Below are 20162 nucleotides of genomic sequence, written 5' to 3'. Positions count from 1 at the left end.
TTATTAACCTTTTCCATGCTTTTATGAACACTACTTATGTTCTTAAACATATTCTACACTCTTAAACCTACGTAACTTTAACAACATATGTACACGGTACCGCAAAATCCCACGACATAGTGAAAAATCCATGATAAATAATTAAATATAATATATTTTTAAATGCCGCGATACAGTGAACCGCGATATAGAGGGACTACTGTACTCTGTCCCCCTCCCTTCTCCTTTGTCCAAAAATGTCTTATATACCCAATATTGCCTCACTGTTTTTGGACTTTTCATGGATATCATACCTATGTGAATTCCTCGTGCATAGGTATTAAACTTTGACTTTCTCCTGTTAATTTGTTAATTTGGTTAAGTCCAGCCTAACAGAACTAAAAAGGTGAGAGAAAGAGTATTAATAATTTTTTAGCTCTCACTCTACTAAGCTCCCTGCTCACAAGCTTGGGGGGAGAAAAAAAGAAATGCTTAGTTAACTTGTATTTACCCAGTTGTTTCTGGACTATTCTGGCCCTGGCAAGAAATGACAGCAGATTCCTGGGTTCCTGCCTGGAATAATCCCTAGAAGGAAGGAATGGTAGGTCTGAATGAAGATGGTAAGTGCTGATACATTTGTTGTGAGATTGCCCAGGAAGCCCGCAGGACTGCATAGGTGGTATACAGCTCAAGGCCCCACTCTGAGCCTCAGACCTGAAAGGAAGGCTATGATCAAGATACAGAGTCTTGGAAAGCTCTGAGGGAGGGCTAATTAGACCCTGTGAATATAGGATCAAAGATGCAGCCCTGTCAAAATGAACTAAGTGTTTCCTTTCTTGCATTCCTTTAATTACAGAAACACAGTACCCTAACTGGCATACTCCGAATGTTCCAAAGCACTCCAGAACTTGAAGACTGTGGTGGTTTTAAAATAGCTCTACAAATCATACTCTTAACACTCTCCCCATCAAGAGATGGATTCTAATCCTCCTTTTCTGTAATATGGGCTGGCCTTAGTGACTTACTCCATGGAGTTGAGCATGACAGAGTAATGGCTAGGTCAGAAAAAGCAACGCAGCTGCTGCCTGGTTATTTCTGGGGACACTCGCCCTTGGAACTCGGCTGTCATACTGTGAGGAAGCCCAGACCATGTGAAGACCCATGTGCATGTGTGTGTTCTGGCCAACAGCCTTACTGAGTTTCCAGCTGAGAACCAGCATCAGCTGTGTCAGTTGCCAGATATGTGAGAGAAGTCTTTGGGAAGACTGCTGCCCTAGTCACCATTTGACTTCAATTGTGGGAGAAAACCCAAGTAAGAACCTCCTAAGTGAGCCCAGTCAACTCCTAGAACCATGAGAGATAATAATAATAATAATAATAATAATAATAATAATAATAATAATAAATGGTTATTGCTGTTTTACACCACTAATTTTGGAGCAGTTTGGTTGGCAGCAAGAGAACTCAAACTTCTTCCTTGATTGCTCTTCATGCAGTTTCCATTCATTAATTTAATAAATATTTATAGAATGCCTTCTCTGTGTCTTGCCAATCCCACTGTGTTCCTCTCCCCTTCCTTAATGGCAGTGATTATGTTCTGAGGCTCAAGAATGGAATCAAATCTTTGAAAACAAATGCTCCAGTCTTTATGGTGTTTCCAGACTCACGATTTACCCAGGAGCTCACGTGTGAGTCTCTCACATGTTCGTGCACATCACTTCTGCTGCTGCTGAGGCATTGTGCAACTCACGATGGAAGCAATCTGACTGAGAGCCTAAACTGGGCCAGCTGAAATTTGATAGTCCAAGCTGTGACAATGGCTTTGGGTGGGTGTGAGGCTCTGTGGCTTGTTTTGTCTACAGTGCCTGCCACAGGAAAAGGGAAAAGAAGAGACATATGAGAGAAGAAGGAGGGGTAGGAGAAGTCATGGCAACAGGAAGAGGAGCGAAAAGAGAAAGAAGAAGCCTACAGGAGAAGGAAGATAGAGGGGGGGTGAGAGGTGGTCATGCTAACAGAGAGATATCCAGAAAGAGAACGGCTGTATTTTAAAACATGCAAACACTGTATAAGAAGCTCTTAGTCGATAAGAACTAAAATGTATTGCACACTTATGGTGTGCCATTGCTCTCAATGTTTTAAATATGACCTCATGTAATCTATTCCACATCCCTAAGAAGTAGGTACTATTATTATCTGCACCCCCATTTTGCAAGTAGAGAAACTCAAAGACAGAGAGGTTAAGTAATTTACCCGAGTGAATAGTAGAGCTGGGAATAAACCCCAGGCAGTCTGGCTCCAGAATCTGTGCTCTTAATGAGTGAACATTTTTTTTCTCATTATATGCAATGTTTTCAAGGCTGCCTCTCTGAGAATAGAGGCACATTTGTTCTTTCACAAAAGGATGAGGATGTAAAAAAAAAAGAAAGACGGGTGGAGGTAGGCAAAGACAAGGCCAGAGATGAAAGAAACAAGAACCATAAAATCAGAAACAAGAGGGAAAAAAAGTTTCAGGGCAGAAAATATAATGTGATTCTATTTATAAATTAAGACAAACACATATTTTTTAAAGGAATAAAAAAGATATTAGACTCACTGATTTCCTGAACTGTCTGATTAGTCTTTGTCTGTTGTTACCTTTATTTTTCAGAATACTGTTTATACCAATGGTGGTGAGAATGTTTTTCCTTGGGAAAGGAAAGTCTTAAATTCCTTAATCAAAATCTAACAGATTTGGGGGATGTTGTGAGTATGCACAGCTAGTCAGGAAGCTTGAGAGATAAACCTTTTGCGGGAACTTCCTCCCTCTGACTCTTCAGTGTGTATGAAAGACTCAGCTCCTTGTGGACTTACAAGAACAGGATGTCCTGACTTAAATAATAAAGGCAGCAATGTGAGGTCTTCAGATGAGGGTCCCCACTGTTTTTCCTGTGACCTGAATTAGCACCTCTGTTCAAAAACAAGATCCAGGCTGGGATTCTCTGTTCTCAAAAGATGGATCTCAAAAAACTGGACTGAGGGGAGGACAGTGACTCAGTGTCTTATCTGAGCCTGCAGCAAAGGAGTCTGGCTCCTCACCATGGCTCAGTGGGCTCCTCGGATAGGTTTGTGGTATTGTCACGTCTTCTAGTGTGGCTTTGCCCCGCTGCCTGTGCTGAGCTTTTCTCCTCATCTCAAGTGCCCTACTGTGAACGATGAGTGTGCGCTCCTCAGCTCTGCAATGCCAGTCATTACTCTCTACAGACACGAGCCTGGCTGCTACTGGGTCTGAGCTCGTGTTCATTGGCAGCTGGGGCCAAAGTGTGAACCTCTTCCTCTGATGGTAGCACTTAAATCACCAGGGCTCCCAGGGATCAGTCAGCACCACTAAATAACACAAATACTTGCCATCATTATATAAGTAACCAACGATAAAAACATCATGCTGGAAGAGAAGAAATTGATGCCTAAAAATGAGAAGATGTATTTAAAGGAGTCACAAAATAGAAAAACTTCTCCAGTAGTCCCTAGTCCTTTTGATTCTCTCAGTCTCTCAGTGGCTAGCTGGAAGGCTGATGGAGTAATCAGAAGACTTTGGAGTCACCATGGGACTTAACTGCCTTCCTTCCTAAGAAACAGAAAACCAGAGGATCCTCTCATTTGCTTACCCCACGGGAAACATCTAAACATCTAAACATCAAACTAAACAGTGTGTGTGTATTAGGGTGTGTGTATGGTGAATTATAACACTACCATGGATACATCCTCATTTCCAGACAGGAGGATTTCACTGATTTTCTCAAATACAGAAGCTATAGAAAGGCTTAATGCACTAATGCATTTTGTTGGGGGTTTAGTAGCCTGAATGACTAACAGAGATTCAAGAGCTGCCATCAAAATGCAGAATTTTGCTAAGCACAGTTTCAACTCTGAGATTCTTTTTAAAAACGATTTTATTTATTTATTTTTAGAGAGAGGGGAAGGAGGGAGAAAGAGAGATTGGTTGCCTCTCACATGCTCATACCCAGGAACCTGGCCCGCAACCCAGGCAAGTGCCCTGACTGGGAATTGAACTGGCAACCTTTTAGTTCACAGGCCAGCATTCAATCCATTGAGCCACAGCAGCCAGGACCTTTTTTTTTTTTTCCCTCCCCTAATCCTACCTTAAAATGTCTATCAACTGGTTTTTACGTTTTTATTTATTATTTTAAGTTAATTTTTAAATTGATTTTAGAGCAAGAAGGAGAAAGGAGAGGGGAGAGACAGAGAGAGAAAGAGACGGAGACAGAGACACACATCTATCTGTTGTTCTACTTATTGATGCATTCATTGATTCGTTGTTATATATATCCTGACTGCGGATCAAACCTGCAACCATGGTGTACTGAGATGACGCTCTAACAAACTGAGCTACCTGAACAGGGCTTATTATTTTATTTTTAATTATAGTTGACATTCAATATTATATTTGCCTCAGGAGTAGTGGTTAGACATTTATATAACTTTACAAGGTGATCCCCCTGATAAAGCTTGTACCTACCTGACATCATACATAGTTACTACAATATTATTGATTATATCCTCAATGTGTGGGTTTAAAATTTTTTAAATCACAGATTTTTGTTGCAGTTTAAAACAAAATTAACTGAAGCTAAGTATTAAAGAAATTCAGATAGTTATCAAATATTTGTCCTACAAAAAATGCTAAGCCTAGCTGATTCTACTAGTGAGTTCTACCAAGTCTTCAAGGTATACTTAATATCTATTTTATGCAAATTGTTTTAGAAACTAGAAAAGTTCAGAAATGGCTGGCTCATTTTTGAAGGCTAAAAGTCTTGATTTAAAAACCAGATAAGAGCAATACATAAAAAGAAAATTATTGGCCCCAAATACATATGAATGTGAATACCAAAGATTTCTAAATAAAGTATTAACTGAACAAATCCAATGAAGTATTAAAAAATTATACATCAAAATCTAGTAGTTTATCCTGTAAAAGCAAAATTGATTAAAAAATGGAAACTCTACCAATGAAATTCACCACATGAAAGAACTAAAAGAGGAAAATCATCTTGATTGAGAAGAAAACATTTGATAAGTCTTAGTGCCTATTCACGATTTGTTTAAAAGGCAAGAACTCAGCGAACTTGGAGTAGATTGGAGCTTCCTAAATTTGATAAAGATTTTATACCAACTTTAGGCACTTCTCTTAAATACTGAAAACAAATAATTATAATTTAACATAGTGCTTCTAGGGGAAGAAAGATAATTTTCCATCTGCCCTTCTGGTTTTTAGCTGAGATCTGTGTAATAAAAGACACACTAACAAGAGAAAAACAGAAGTTTATTAACATGTATATCTATGTATACATGGAAGATACCTAGGGAAAAATAAGTTACCACCCGAAGTGGCTTAAAATTCAAGATCAAATGCCAGCTTACTAGGGAAAGGAGAGGGGGAAATAGATCTCTTAGGGGATCTTAGAAGAGCAGGTGGGAGGTCTGACAGTTTGTGACTAAGTTTGTTTGAGTGTGGCATCGACTTCTAGTCTCCTCCAGTGGTAAGTGCTGATCTTGTCTGGCTTGTGAAACTTCCTGGGAGGATATTTATAACAATTGAGTTCCTATTGAAGGATTTGTCTTCAGGTAGATAAGAGTACAGAGAAAGTCTCTTCCTACATCTGTTTTACAAGTGCCAACAGCTCAAAATTCAATATACCAAAGTGACATCATGTTTTAAGGTGGTATCTCCGGAAGTTCTACAGTCATATTTTGGGATGGCATTATTCTGCTACCCTTCATGCTATAAAGAGGGGAAAAAGTTATAGTAGTTTAACCCTGACTGGTGTGGTTCAGTGGGTTGGGCGTCATCCCATGGCCCCAAAGGTTGCCAGTTTGATTCCCAGTTAGGGCATATGCCTGTGTTTTGGACAAGGTCCCTGATTGGGGATGTGCGAGAGGCAACCAATAGATGTTTCTCTCTCATATAGATGTTTCTTTCCCTCTCTTTCTCCTTCCCTTCCTCGCTCTCTAAATAAATAAAATCTAAAACAAAACAAAACAAAACAAAACCCGTGGTTCAATTCCCAATCAGGGTACATGCCTGGGTTGTGGACCCAGTCCCCAGCTGGGGGCATGCAAGAGGCAAAAACGAACAAACAAATAAAACATTTAAGAAAAAGTTACAGTAGTTTATTTTAGCATATTCCACATGTAATTATAAGTTCCTTGAAGATGATTTGAAATTTGTTGAAAACACAAAAAAGGAAAAAAATTCTTGTGAACTTTTGCCATTTTTTTGGTGGTTCAATTTTCAACTCCTTTTCCTATATGGGAGAAATCCTTTATTGTTGATCATGTAGGTCAGATGCAATGTTCTGCTTCCCCTGAGGGTAGCTTAGGTGGTGACATCTTCCCTCTTCTTGAACTGAGGCCCTTCTGTAGCCAGTGAGCTACATGATCCTGACACAGCCAATGAGATGAGGAGATGCTCCTGCCTGGGACTCTAGGCTGATGGCGCATGATGATTTGCTTGTACTGCCTGTGGTAGTGCAGTGTCCTGTGCTTCCTACTTCTTGGTCTTTCAAAGTTGCCTTGATTCCTGATTGTCTTTTAAGTTTGTTCAGTAACTTCTCATTTTTTTCATTAAAAAAAACTTAAGATAGTTTTGTGTTGTATGCAACTAAGAACTTTGATTGATACGCTTTTCTTTCTACGACCTAGAAGCAATACTGTTACTATTTTATTCTATTTCTTTCCATATTTTGCTTTGCATTTTTTTATATAATTAAGATTAACATCAATACATTCTTGTATTTTTTTACCTAGCTTAACTTGCACAAATACATTGTTTTAAATACTATGGAAGTGAATTTTAAAGCTTACATAATTTTCTATAGTATTTGCATCATAATTTCCTTCTCCATGATCCTATTGAATATAGGAGTTTTTTCAAATAAATCATTGTGTATGTTTTTTCCAGTTGTTTTTAATATTTTCTTAGAATAAAAAGAGTGACATTATACTGAGTGGTAGGACTCCTAATATTAAGCTTGTGACCAATAAATACAAAAATGTGTGGGAGGAGAGAATGGGGGATAAAAGCACTGCTCATTATAATCATCAAAAAATTTATTGAGCACCCACTAGACATATGGGCACATTAGTCACTAAGACATGACCTTAGCTCTTACAATTCAATAAAAAATTTTCACATCGTCTACCAACATAAATTCCTACAAAAACAAAGAGAGTGTAGTGTATAAACAGGACACAGCACTAAAATATGCTGTGATGAAAGACACAGAATGTAAGTTCTAGAAGGGACTTCACTGACTTTAGGGAATAAATAAGTAAAAGTAAGGCAACAGAATTCAAGTTTTTCTAAGTTTGTAATCATAAAGGTTTGAACAAATAGGTAAATGAACTTAAGTACTTTAGGTCCAGATAAACTTAAAAAATTTTTTTTTTGTCTATAAATTGATTCAACACAAAACAATGTCCTCTAACCTGAGTTGGCTGACCAAGTTCACAAGCATGTCTGCCTCTACCCTGGAATTTGGTTGCTAACCCAGCAATTCGCTTATAGTCTCTCTGTTGGCTTCCTTTGGGTGAGTCTTGCAGGTCGCTTACCCTGCAGACCTCTCAGCTGGCCTTCTGGCCTCAGGATGGCTATGGTGACAGGCATGATCTCAGGGGGCAGATGGTGGTAATCATAGGTACCCTTGCTGGTAAGGTTCCAGTAGAAATTGTCTCTGGGCAAACAGTTCCTTCCTCTGTAGCTTTGTGACTTGAGAGACTGCATGGCCTTCATGACATGAAGGTTATACACATTCTTGCCTGCCAGCTTGGGGTGCTTTGACATGTTGACATCCTCCTTGGCAACATCACTCCATCCTTAAAAAAGAGTTCATAAATGTCAGTTTTGTCCTTAGTGGGCATCAAAATCATGTGGGACCAAGACAACCTGTTAAACCTACTCCTTCATAATAAAAATTCAGACAGTGTGCATCTCAGGATCAGGAGGAACTGCAGGAGGAGGATCCAGTTCTTTTCTTGTTTTCCATGTAGGGCTATTCAGAGAATTCTTAAAGAGCTCAATTTCTTAGAAAGGTTGAGGGACTCAGGAAGAAGAGATCCTTTCTTGTACATATCACTAAAAAACAACAACGATACCTTTTTAAGTGTTATTTTATTTATGCTTATCCTTAAAAATGGAAGGGGCATAATGATCAATCTGTAGAAGTCCCTAATCAGTCATTTTTGCTTAATTGCTAAACCTCACCTTTGTATTGACCAATTGCTGCAACTTCTGTAGTCAGAGATTTTTCAGTCTGCCAGAGGAAACAGGAATTTACAAGACTTTTAGACCAAACAGGCTAAATCACGAACTCACCACACCTACAAACTCCCCATCTTACAGGGTTAAAAAAAAAAAAAAAAAAAAAACCATGGGGAGGGATTTGTGCACCTCCTCAGCTGAATGTCCCTAGCATTCTGTGGGTGCCCTTGGGATGTCTCCTGAGCAGGACAGTGCCGACAGCTGAGTAGAGCTGAGTAGAATGGCACAAGCCTGACCAATTCTGATACACACTCAGGGCTAAATCAGGCTTTGATTGGACCTATTTGGTTCAATTTTTTAAATCCTCACCTGAGGATATGTTTATTGATTTTAGAGACAGGGGAAAGGAGGGAGAGAGAAAGAGAGAGAGAAATAGATCGATATGAGAAACATCAATCTGTTGTCTCTTGTATGCACCCCAACAGAGGATTGAACGCACAACAAAAGTGCGTGCCCTGACCAGGATCAAACCTGCAAACTTTTGGAGTACTGGACGATGTACCAACCAACTGAGCCACCTGGCCAGGGCCTGTTTGGCCCAATTTGATCTTTTGTCAGAAATTCCTTACCAGAGAGGATTTAAAGAAGTTAAAAGCTTTTTCTTACCCATCCCTCAGCTCCACAGGTGAGTTAACAAACTCAAAGGCCACAGAATAGGGCAGGTAGCCCAAATTTCCAATTATGCAAACTTTGGCTACCCATTAAGGTATACAAAGTAAACCAGCATACATCTTTTAATTTCTTCACAGTCCATTAGGTAATATATAATACTCTTCAACTGAAAGAATTTAAAGTCACATGCCTAGGGCCTTCTTGTTTATATGGTGTCTCTTATGTTGACCATGCATCATCAAAAATATATTCTGTAGATATTCATGCTTCTAGATCCTTTTACTACTATCTTGGTTATTTGTTATCAGAAATTGTCATTTGAGTCATAATTAGTCTCCAGGTAATTAACTTGTGAACTTGGGACTAAAAGTTTCCTTTGTTAAGAGCCTTAGATTCCACTCAAGGAGAGCTCACAGAAAGGGGAGAGGAGCAAATTTGGTTGGGGAAATTACTCTTTGGCACATACTTCCTAAACCAGTTGAGCTTGATTTCACTGTATTTTTGATTGGTCAAGGGTCGGTAAGAGATTTTATATAACTGCTGTTTTAATTGGCTGAGTTAGAGAATTTTCTTGCTTTGTTACTTAGTTGCTTAAATAACTCATGTAAATCTAGTTTTTCTGACTTTCTTCATGAACATTCAGTCGCCACTTAATGATTATTTGGGGCTGTATTTTGGATCCAGCTGTTTAAGAAGTAACAATTGAGAAAAATATTAGGCCAGATTTACTCTATGAGGTGAGATCAAAACAGGAGTTGATCTTAAGCCTACAGGTGAAATGAAATCAGGCACACAGAAAATGTACAAGATGATTATGAAGTTTGATTTTAAATTAATTATCAATCTGCAGCATGCTGCATCTCATTTCAGAGTCAGCTCAGGGCCGGCTGACAGCCTCTGTAGTTCCTTGCACTGTGGTATATCCATCTTGAGTTCAGCTGTCTTCCCTCTTGATTCAAGTCATCCAAGAATCCTTTTGTTTCTTTTTTAAAAATAAATTTCTTTTGCTTTTAACTTTTTGATTTCAGAGAAAGAGGAGAGAGAAAGAGAAAGAGGGTGAGAGAGAGAGAGGGCTAGAGGTAGAGAGAGATGGCTTTGTTGTTCCACTTATTTCTGCATTCTTTGTTGATTCCTCTATGTGCCCTGGTTGCTTCAACCTAGTGAGCTACCTGGCCAGGGATCAAGGATCTTTTTCTTGAAATTTATGAAAATAAGGCAACAGATTCAGCTGTCAACACCAGCAGTGGCAGTCACTCACTCTTTTTTTTTTTTTTTTTTATATATATAAAATTTTAAAGCCTTTATTAGAAAGCTGATTTCAAATGATCCCATGCTGGAATAAGTCTATATCTGAGGATGCTAAAGCCTTGCTGCCAAACCAGTTTTGAATAAAGTCTAAACAGGGAACGGAAGAGCCTTCATTGAGACGATGGCCAAGAAACTAGTCAGTTGTAGATGTAGCTTGAAAGGTCATTGGCTCACTTACAAGAATGCTGGCAGCCTCAACAACTGCTACAAATTCCTCTCATTAGTCAATTGTTTTCAAATTTCTTTCCGGCTGGGAAACCCAAGCATGTCTCCTGCCTGAGTGTACCATCCTCAGCTGATCTCTCTGGACGAGATGTTAGGAATGGGGCCCAGAAGCATCCTCGGTGAATCACAGGTCAGGAGGCAGGAAGCCTTCCAAGTGCTTTGCGTGTACAGCCACCACCCTGTCTCTCTGTGACTCAGTCCACACTCTCAAAAGGGCGTAAACAACATGCCTTGAGAAAGCACGTGAGGCTTAGACCCAGAAGTATCAGAACCAGAAAAGATCTCAGATAGCCTGTCCAAGAAGGGAGCTAACCATCTGGCTACCTGATACTAAAAAGTACAGAACTTTCAGTGCTGAACTGGGAATCCTAGGCAAACTGGGAAAGTTGGTTACACTATGCTCAACTTGCAGAGAAGAAACTGAGAACCAGGAGGTTGACTTGCTCAAGCTAACAACACGAGTCAGTGGCAGACCCGGAATTAGAATCCAGATCCATTGGTGCTCAAGTCCAGTGCTCTTTCTATGCCGGTCCTTCCTTGTATTTCCACAGTGCGCTGGACGTCATAGGTGCTTAGGTTTCTGTTGTGGTTGTTTTTTGAGTTTAAGGGAAGTGCATTTTACAGATATGATCCTCCCTAATTAGCAATGATCTCACTCAAGGTCATCATGAATTGATGGTGAAATTAGGTCTTTACTTCCAGACTCTGAACAGAACAGGGCGAATGAAAGAAAGGGAAGGAAGCTTAGTGAGCAATTATTGAAGTGGTTACGAAAACAGAAGGACTGTACAAAGATGAAGGGACCTGTGTGTACAGACTGGCTGAGCAGCACGGCAGCAGGGGACGCATAGAAATACAATGCGGGGTGTAAACACCAAAGAGAAGACTCTATTATTTCCCTGTCCTCAGAGAAAGAGTGTGATAGAAAGAAAATATCATTTCTTCTGTTAAAGGAAGGTAACCATGGAGACACATACACACACAGAGTAATGACCATGTGATGAAAATTTATATCATTTGACATTCATGGCGATATGTTTTCCAAGGACTTCAAAAGAACCTAACTCCCAGAAGTATTATTTGTTCTTCTAGGTCTGAGATATTCCCTGATTTTCTTGCCAATTTTTCCCCCTGGATATTTTTTATTTTTATTTAAAAAATGTTTTATTTATTGATTTTAGAGAGAGGAAGGGAAAGAGGAGAGAAAAAGAGGAAAAAAGTAACACTGATTTGTTGTTCCATTTATTTATGCATTCACTGGTCGTTTCATGCATGTGCCCTGACCAGAGATTGAGCCCACAACCTTGGCATTTGGAGACAATGCTCTAACCAACTGAGCTACCTGGCCAGGGTACCTCCCCTGGATATTCTTTTTTTTTTTTTTTCCTTTCAAATCATTTTAATAACCTGACAGTGAGTTAAATATGAAAAAGCAGATTCAAACTTGTTTCCTTTATGGGCGATGCTACCATGATTGTTTCCCCCACGCATGATCAAAGTAATGACGACACTGGATTCCAAAATGCAAGGGTGGTTAAGAGGGCTTCAAGGCTCACAAATTGAAGAGCCCGGTTTCGGAAAGTCTCAGAGGGGCAGCAAGCGGCAGGAAAAACACGAACTTTAAGGGACCTTCAGAGTACAGGGCGCGGTTGCTGGGTCATCAGCACCTTGAAATGTTTCTTGATGGTGATGCGATGTTGAGAGCACTTGTTGTCTGGGGAAAACCGAGCAGGATGGGCCGAGCAGGTCTGTTGTCCCACAGGGTCCAACTTCTTCAGGGTATATACCCGGTCTCCCTGTTCATCGAGGTAAAACTGGAGGAACATGATCACGCTGGAGTTGGAGGTCCTGATTCCGTTCCCCTGGATATTCTTAAATAAAGTAGCATAAATTATTAGACATCATTAGTCTGTTATACCTAGATCTTTATGATCACTTATCTAAACACTGCTGTATTCCATTTAGTGCTATATCCTAGCCTGCAAGAGGTACTGGTGTTATATGAAGGAACAGAGAGGCTAGCTGAGGATTTGGGAGAAATGACTATTGGGAACAAGGGCCCAGGAACATGATTTAGTGTGGCCTTCTTCACCAACTTACTTGTGTGGTAGTGCTTGGCACTTGATTTTCTTTTTTTAAAAATTTGGAATGGAGCCCAAGGAAGTGGCACATGGAAAGGAAGCAGCATAAACAAAATAGGAGTGACTAAGGTGTTTTGACACTCATTAACATGGGTGCTACTTTCAAAATGGAAGCCAGGTACCTACTTTTCTATTCCACCACACCTTTTCCTGCTGGTGACCAGCGACAGAGCTACCTGTTCTTCTGACTAATCCCTAAAAATATAGGTGAACAGAGGCTGAGCTGACCTATTTTGCAAATACTTGCTATGGTGTTAATCAGCAAAGCTACTGAAGGCAGTGGTCTTGTTCACACTATTGTTCTGCCTTAGGCTGAGGGTCAGACTAGGAGCTGACTTCAGGGTAGTATTTCTCAAATAATGGACTGTGACCACCCCTCAGAATCAAGGGGGATGGAAAACAAGTGCAATTAAAAATGCAAATTATTAGATCTTACCCCAGACATTCTAAATCAGATTTTTTTCTTTTAAAATAAACATATTTAGCCCTGGCCAGTATGGCTCAGTTGGTTGGAGCATTATCCATAACCAAAAGATTGCGGGTTCAATTCCTGGTCAGGGCACATGCCTAGGGTATGGATTGAATTCCTCTTCCTGGTGCAGATGGTCCCTGGTCTGGGCATTTGTGCAGGTGTGTCTGGGAGGCAACCAACTGATGTTTCTCTGTCACATCGATGTTTCTCTCTCCCCCTTCTTCTCCTTCTAAAAGCAAAAATTCCTCAGGTGAGGATTAAAAATAAAGTTCACCTTAGAAAAAGAAACTTAAATTTAGAATAGGTTTAGATTTACAGAAAAGTTGTGAAGATAGTACATTATACCAATTTTGTTTGTATAAACAAAATTTTGTTTGTATAAACAGTTTATCAACTGATGAACACTTGGGTTGTTTCCATTTTTTGGCTATTATCAGTAATTCTGCTATAAATATTCATGTACAACTCTTTGTGTGAATGCTTTTAATTCATTCATACTTAGCAGTGGAATTGTTGGATTGTATCATAATTATATTTAATTTTTTGAGAAATTAGCAAACTGTTTTCCAAACCAGCTGCACTAATTAAAGTCTGACCAGCAATGTATGAAGGTTCTAATTTCTCCACATCCATCCTAGTGGATATGAAGTGTTATCTCATTGTGGCTTTATGTTTCTCTACTAACAATATTGAGCATCTTCTCATATGCATATTGGTCATTTGTATATCTTCTGTGAAGAAATGTCTATTCTAATCCTTTGCCCATTGTTTATTATTTTTAAGATTTTATTTATTTTTAGAGAGAGGAGAAAGGAGGGAGAGAGAGAGGAACATAGATGTGCGAGAGAAGCATTGATTGGGTGCTTCTCCCACGCCTCCAACTAGGGACCTGGTCCACATTCCAGCCATGCGCCCTGATGGGAAATAGAACTGCTGACCTTTTGGTTTGCAGGTCTGGTGATTAATCCCCTGAGCCACATCAGCTAGGGCATTCCTTTGCCCATGTTTAAACTGAGTTGTCTTTTCATTGTTGAGTTGTAGGAGTTCTTTATATATTCTGGATTCTTATTACATATGATTTGCAAAATTTCCCCTCCCTTTCTGTGGGTTCTCTTTTCACTTTCTTGATGGTATCCTTTGAAGATCCAAAGTTTTTTATTTTGATAAAGTTCTATTTATCTACTTTTCCTTTTGACATTTGTCCTTTAGGTGTCATATCTAAGGAACCATGAACAAAGAGGCCCTTTAATAGGCATAGAAATGATGCTTATGAAACCTCCTAAAGAGATATGCTAGACAGATTTTCAAGAAAGACTATGGAAATTAATAACCTTTTAAAATAGGATAAATTTTCCCTGGCTGGTGAGGCTCAGTGGATTGAGCGCCTGCTTGAGAATCTAAAGGTAAGTGATTCCATTCCCAGTCAGGGCACATGCCTGGGTTGTGGGCCAGGTCCCCAGTCGGAGGCTTGCGAGAGGCAATCGATTGACGTTTCTCTCCCTCTCTTTCTGAAAATAAAAATAAATAAAATAAAATAAAATAGGATAAACTGGTCTAAATGATTTAGGCATGTGTTTGTCCAGGTACATGTTCTAGGTTGATTTCTGGAAGTTCCAGTACTATGTTAAAAAATTAACTCAGGCGCTGGCTGGTGTGGCTCAGTGGATCAAGCACCTGCCTGAGAATCTAAAGGTCTTCGGTAGGAGTTCCAGTCAGGGCACAAGCCTGGCTTGTGGGCCAGATCCCCACTTGGGGATGTATGAGAGGCAATCAATCAATGTCTCTCTCCCTCTCTTTCTCTCTTCCTTACCCTCTCTCTAAAATAAATAAGAACCTTAAAAAAAATGAGAAATTAGCTCAGAAAACTAAGGAAATACTATCTTCAAATCGCAGAAAACTCCACAAACTTTTTACTACAACATTGAGAAATCAGAAGGGTCACAATAATGAAAAATAAAAGCATCTGCAATAAAAAATGTAGCAAATGGCAGAGTAACAATACAGCTGACTGGAAAATAGGAAGTGGCCTGGTCTAACCACTTCTCATTTGGTAATGACTCACAATGGGTCTATTGACCACTGAAACAAAAGCATTTTCATAATTTAGAAAATCTATTTTTAGTAAGCTTTTGTATTTAAAAAATGGCCTAGATGATGGGCTTCTAGTATTTGACTCTACTAGGGAGGAAAAGGTATGGAAACACTAGCAATGGTGGCAATCCAAGGAGTAGTGAGTACTCTTTCAGCATTTGGTTATAAAATACAAGTCCCAAAGCTTTGTTAATTAAGGTCGGAAACAAGTAATCAACAGAGAAATACTGGATTTGAAGGCCTCATTGGTCAGCACAGAGCCTCAGTTTCTGTTGCACATACATGTTGTTTTTTCTAAGACCACTTGCATTACATCCAATAATAGCACTGACAAAGTCCTCTTGCTGTGTCAAAGGCATACTTTAAATTGTTTTTTAAAATACCTCACTTTTTTCTCTTGGGCATTATTGTTTATAAAGTAGTTGACTGCTTCTGATGTGTGTGTGTGTATTTATGTGTATATATTGTAGTTTTACTTCTAGGTATTTTTTCAGTAAAAATATTACATTTTGATCACATTAAGCAAAACATTGTCAACATTAGTTTTGCATCAGCAACAATGACCTCTTACTTTCTTAAAAATATAGTTAGGCTCTGGCTGGTGTGGCTCAGTTGGTTAATGTTGTTTCCATGGACCGAAAGGTCCCAGGTTCAATTCCTGGTCAGGGGACATACCAGGTTGCACGTTGGATCCTTGGTTGGGGGACATACAAGAAGTTAACCAATACTTTTTCCTTACATCAATGTTTCTATTTCTCTCTTTCTTTCTCTCTCCCTTCCTCTCTCTCTAAAAAGCAATGAAAAAATGTCCTCAGGTGAGTATTAAAATATATAGTTAGAATTCTTTTTAAAAAGAAATTCTTTAAAAGAAAATACATTGTCTATTTAGAAAATGATATGTGGCCATCAAGTAAAGAGAATGTTTCCCTGGTCTGTGGAATCATCATTTTATAATACTGCAAATGGAATACTGCAGGAGTCCTAAAAACAACAAAGAACAACAAACAAAAAACAGAAAATACAATTAAAAGAAGCTAACTACTTTGAATTTACAGAAACTGGGATTATATTTATGCGTTGTACTGGATATTTTCCATTTCTATAACACAACACAAAATTTCCCTTTTCCTCAAAGCTAAAAGTCCAGGCGTCAGTTGAATAGATCGGTAAACAGAAGTCAACAGGGCACAACTCATTAACTGGCAGTTGAACTGACAACTGATGGCTGTCGGTTGGCAGCTGAATAACTATATTGTTAGCAAACATGGAGATAAACTTCTCTGAATAAATTGAGGTCTTTCATGGGTTTCGAAGTTATTTGTAAAGAGGAAAGTGCATGCAATTGATGGGGAAAATGCAATATATGTCACTTGTTAACCCTACAGTTATAAATGTTAAGAGACTTGTTGAAACTTGGGACTGTTGTCTTTATTTTAATCCTCACCTGAGTGTATGTTTATTTTTTTTAGAGAGAGAGGGAGAAACACCAATCAGTTGCCTCTCATATGTTCCTGAGCAGGGGATCAAACCCGGAACTTTTCTCATGTACAGGACAATGCTCCAACCAACTGAGCAACACCAGCCAGGGCAGCTTTAGTTTTGTTTTGTTTTTTGAATATAGAATTTATTTCACATATTGTCAGTTCTGTATTAACATTATCATAGTTTATTAGCTTGAGGGTTGAATTTCTTTTCTCATAATACAAACTAATATAATAAAAATACAGAAAATTCTTTGGGATATGGCATAAGGGGAACTTTTTAAAATCAACGTCACAAAAGACTCTTGGGTTATGCACTTAGTATGCATTTACTCCATCATACTATTCTCTAAGCCTGTATCTTATGATATTCCTTCCATAAAGTCCATTTCTGAAGCTCCAGTATTCTTCTCTGGGCTCCCATAGCACTAGGCTTATACCTCTTTAAAACATTTATTGGTATCTGTTTAAATGTTCCCTTTAAGTTGATGGTGAGCATTGAAAGAGAAAAGCTATACCTTAATAGATTCCGGGCTGCCACAGCACTTTTTGTCTGCAGTATAGACCCTGGGTTCAAATCTCAGCTGTCAAGCCTTAATATTATCAGTAAGGTCATATTTACTAATTCAGTGTCTATTAAATTAAACACACTGTATTGATAATTTTTTTTTTTTTTTTTTACAAAAAGCTACAGGATAGAGCCTAACTCAAAGTTCCTCACTTCATGACATTGGACATAATCTTCTTTTATAACTATTGACTATTATTGTATAATAGCAACTTTAATCAAAACAATTTAGGACCACATATTATTAAATGAGTGGAAATCTTTTTTTTTTTAATGTTTTATTTATTCATTTCTAGAGAGAGGGGAAGGAAGATAGGGAGAGAAACATCAATGTGCAAGAGATGATTGGGTGCCTCTCCCACGCCCCCAACTGGGGAGCAGGCCCACAACCCAGGCATGTGCCTTCACTGGGAACAGAATCAGTGACCTTTTGGTTTGCAGGCCTGTGCTCAATCCACTGAGCCACAAAAGACGGCTAAATGAGTAGAAATCTTAATGTTCCCATCTGGCAGATAGAAAGGAGTTCTGAGGGGATACACAAAACGAAAGACTTTCATAGGCAGAAGGAAGTGGGAACAAGAAAGGTGCACTAGTTAAAAAGCAGATTGGTTGTGGAACAGTCACTTCCCTTTTGGAGATGGCAGGGGTCTGTCAGGCCTATTACCTCCCTGGTGCTGATCAGACTATTCCTGACTGACTGGCTGAAGATTCCATTTCGGGGAGAGGCTGACACTGTAATTAAGTTTCAGTATGGTGACACGGGGCTTAGCATAAGCAACTTTGTTTTGGCCCTGTTGTCTTCTTTGTAAATGGGCAAATTAAATGATACAATTAAATATATAAAACTACAAAAGAACCCCAAAATCAAATTAATACATTATATCCTGAGAACAACCCAGTCCAGTGTTTTCCTTGTCAAAGGAGTAAATTTCTGAGCTCAAATCCATCCTACATTATTGCAATTCAAGTTATTAAGTACCTAGTTGATGCTACAAAGTAGTTACTGAAGACAAACTCACTCTGAGGAGGCACAGTCTAAGGAGATATTAAAATTCAACGTGATGTTCCACACACAGAAGAATGTATCAAGCACTACAGAACACAGACAAGGAAGCAGTTAAATTTGCTTGGTGTAAGAGAAGGGAAAGAAGTTAAGAGTTACCAAGGGGAGGAGTCCGGGTGACATTGAAGCCAGGCCTAAAAGCAGTGGGAGGCTGCCAGGAAGAACAAAGGAGGGGAGGGCACCCAGGTGAAGGAAACAATAGGACATGCGCTCTCAAATTCCTAGAGACAATTAGGAAGACAGAATCCCAGCTATTGCAAAGAATGCTCCAAAGAAAGGGCTCCTCTGAGAAAAAAGGCTGTTACAGAAAACTGATTCTCTGCAATCTGTGAAATTAACCAATCATCTTTTGTGGGTAAATAATTTCAAGTACAAGAACAATTAAGAAAATTAGCTTTATTTATGTAAGATAGAAAAATTATTGTAGTGTTAGAATTTGTCAAATGTTTTCATTTTTAACCATTTACAAGAGTATTTATTTACAAACATAATAAAATAAAGTATATCACGTTGCTCTTGCTTGATTCAAATTGTTTTCTCAATTCTGAACACGCCCCTATCACTTCGGTTTTTTAATATTTAATAGGGAAATGCTTTATTTTGACATAGTGCTTGATTCACAGAGAATAATACTGAAGTGGAAGGAAAGTCAATGAACACCAACAGTTAAAAGATACTTTTCAACCAATGACTTTATCTTTAAGATTTTTTTTCTATATTAAAATGTTTCATGTTAAAAAAACATACTTTTATTCACCAATGATCTAAATTTCTTGTACTAAATTTGACATTTACATAAACCCATAGTTGATTTAAACATCAATATGAATCTATATTAAATTCATTGGTATGAATGTTTCTAAAAATGAAAATGAACAAAATTGTTAAGAACAGAGGTAACAGAAAACCCATTTGAAAAACTGAAGTGACGATGCTTTATTCTATTTAAAATGAGTAAAACTTCCATTTTCTGAACCCAATACAAACAAATCCAAAAGGTGTGAAAAACCATGATATTTATAGACACCAAATCTTGAGTAATACTGTAGGGCTATAATTAATTTGTACTATTATGTATTGAATAATTCTAAACCAAGTTTTCTAAACAGCTTTCCAATTATTTAACATTGTTTGAGAAATACAAGAAAGTTTAATGCAATTGCTGAATAAGGCAGAATTTTAAGTTAGCAACTGGGATACAATATAAATGCAGATAATTTATAACAGAGTCAAATCTGTCTGTCATAGTATTAAGTATACTATGTATGTATGGATTGTCAGGCAGGAATCTGATTTAGTTCCTCATTTTTAAAGCAGTGGATTGTTTAGTAAGGTCAGTTCTTTAGCACTTTCTTGAAATTCCTGGCAAGAATACTGACAGATCTCTGTAGTTTTATTAAATGAAAAAAAACAAACAAAAAACCCCACAAATGTTGTTTGCTGTTACTTTGAAAAGTCACAGCTACTTAAACAGTCAACCAGACCCCAAGTGCACTTGTGTCTAAAATGTCACTTTTGTCCCCAACGAGAAGGAAATAATCAAGTACTATATTAAGGTGCTTATTAGTGGAAAAAAGTAACATCAGAGGAAACTGGTCTTTAATTGGATGCTTAAATTCTTTCCACGGTGCTTAGTATGTTTAGATGTTGGTATCCCGACTCTGATACTTTCCTGATTGCCCTTTATAGCAGCCTCAAGGCGGGCTTTCAGGGCTGGAGAAGAAGCCATTACACTTTTAAACACCGATGAATATTGAGGCCCAATCTGCATGAGATTTTGCAAAGCAAAGTCATGTAAATTTCTCCTTACAGAAGTTGCTGATCCCAGAGTATTCTCATCCAAAAGGAAAGAAATGAGGATGGGTAGAAGACAGGCCACCAGCTGAGAGCCTGGAAAGTAAACAA

The 20162-nt window shown here is 38.5% G+C and overlaps 1 protein-coding gene and 2 pseudogenes across 3 annotated transcripts in view; all 3 read right to left on the bottom strand.

Moving 5' to 3' along the window:
* Positions 1–7537: 7537 nt before the first annotated feature.
* LOC150015933 (small ribosomal subunit protein eS10 pseudogene) lies at positions 7538–7819 on the bottom strand (annotated as a pseudogene).
* A 3791-nt stretch (positions 7820–11610) lies between these two features.
* LOC150015932 (H/ACA ribonucleoprotein complex subunit 3 pseudogene) lies at positions 11611–12306 on the bottom strand (annotated as a pseudogene).
* Positions 12307–19729: 7423 nt separating this feature from the next.
* The window catches only part of HEATR5A (HEAT repeat containing 5A), a 95934-nt gene continuing 95501 nt past the window's right edge, over positions 19730–20162 (bottom strand). For all 3 annotated transcript variants that reach the window (XM_090270153.1, XM_090270154.1, XM_090270155.1), the window contains one exon: positions 19730–20147. In XM_090270153.1, the coding sequence (XP_090126279.1) occupies positions 19840–20147 (308 nt within the window). In that variant the 3' untranslated portion in view covers positions 19730–19839. The remainder of the gene's footprint in view (positions 20148–20162) is intronic.

Source organism: Furipterus horrens, unplaced genomic scaffold, assembly GCF_987537825.1.
Source record: "Furipterus horrens unplaced genomic scaffold, mFurHor1.1.pri manual_scaffold_3, whole genome shotgun sequence".
Classification (NCBI taxonomy): Eukaryota; Metazoa; Chordata; class Mammalia; order Chiroptera; family Furipteridae; genus Furipterus; species Furipterus horrens.
This window is presented reverse-complemented; position numbering and strand designations above follow the sequence as displayed.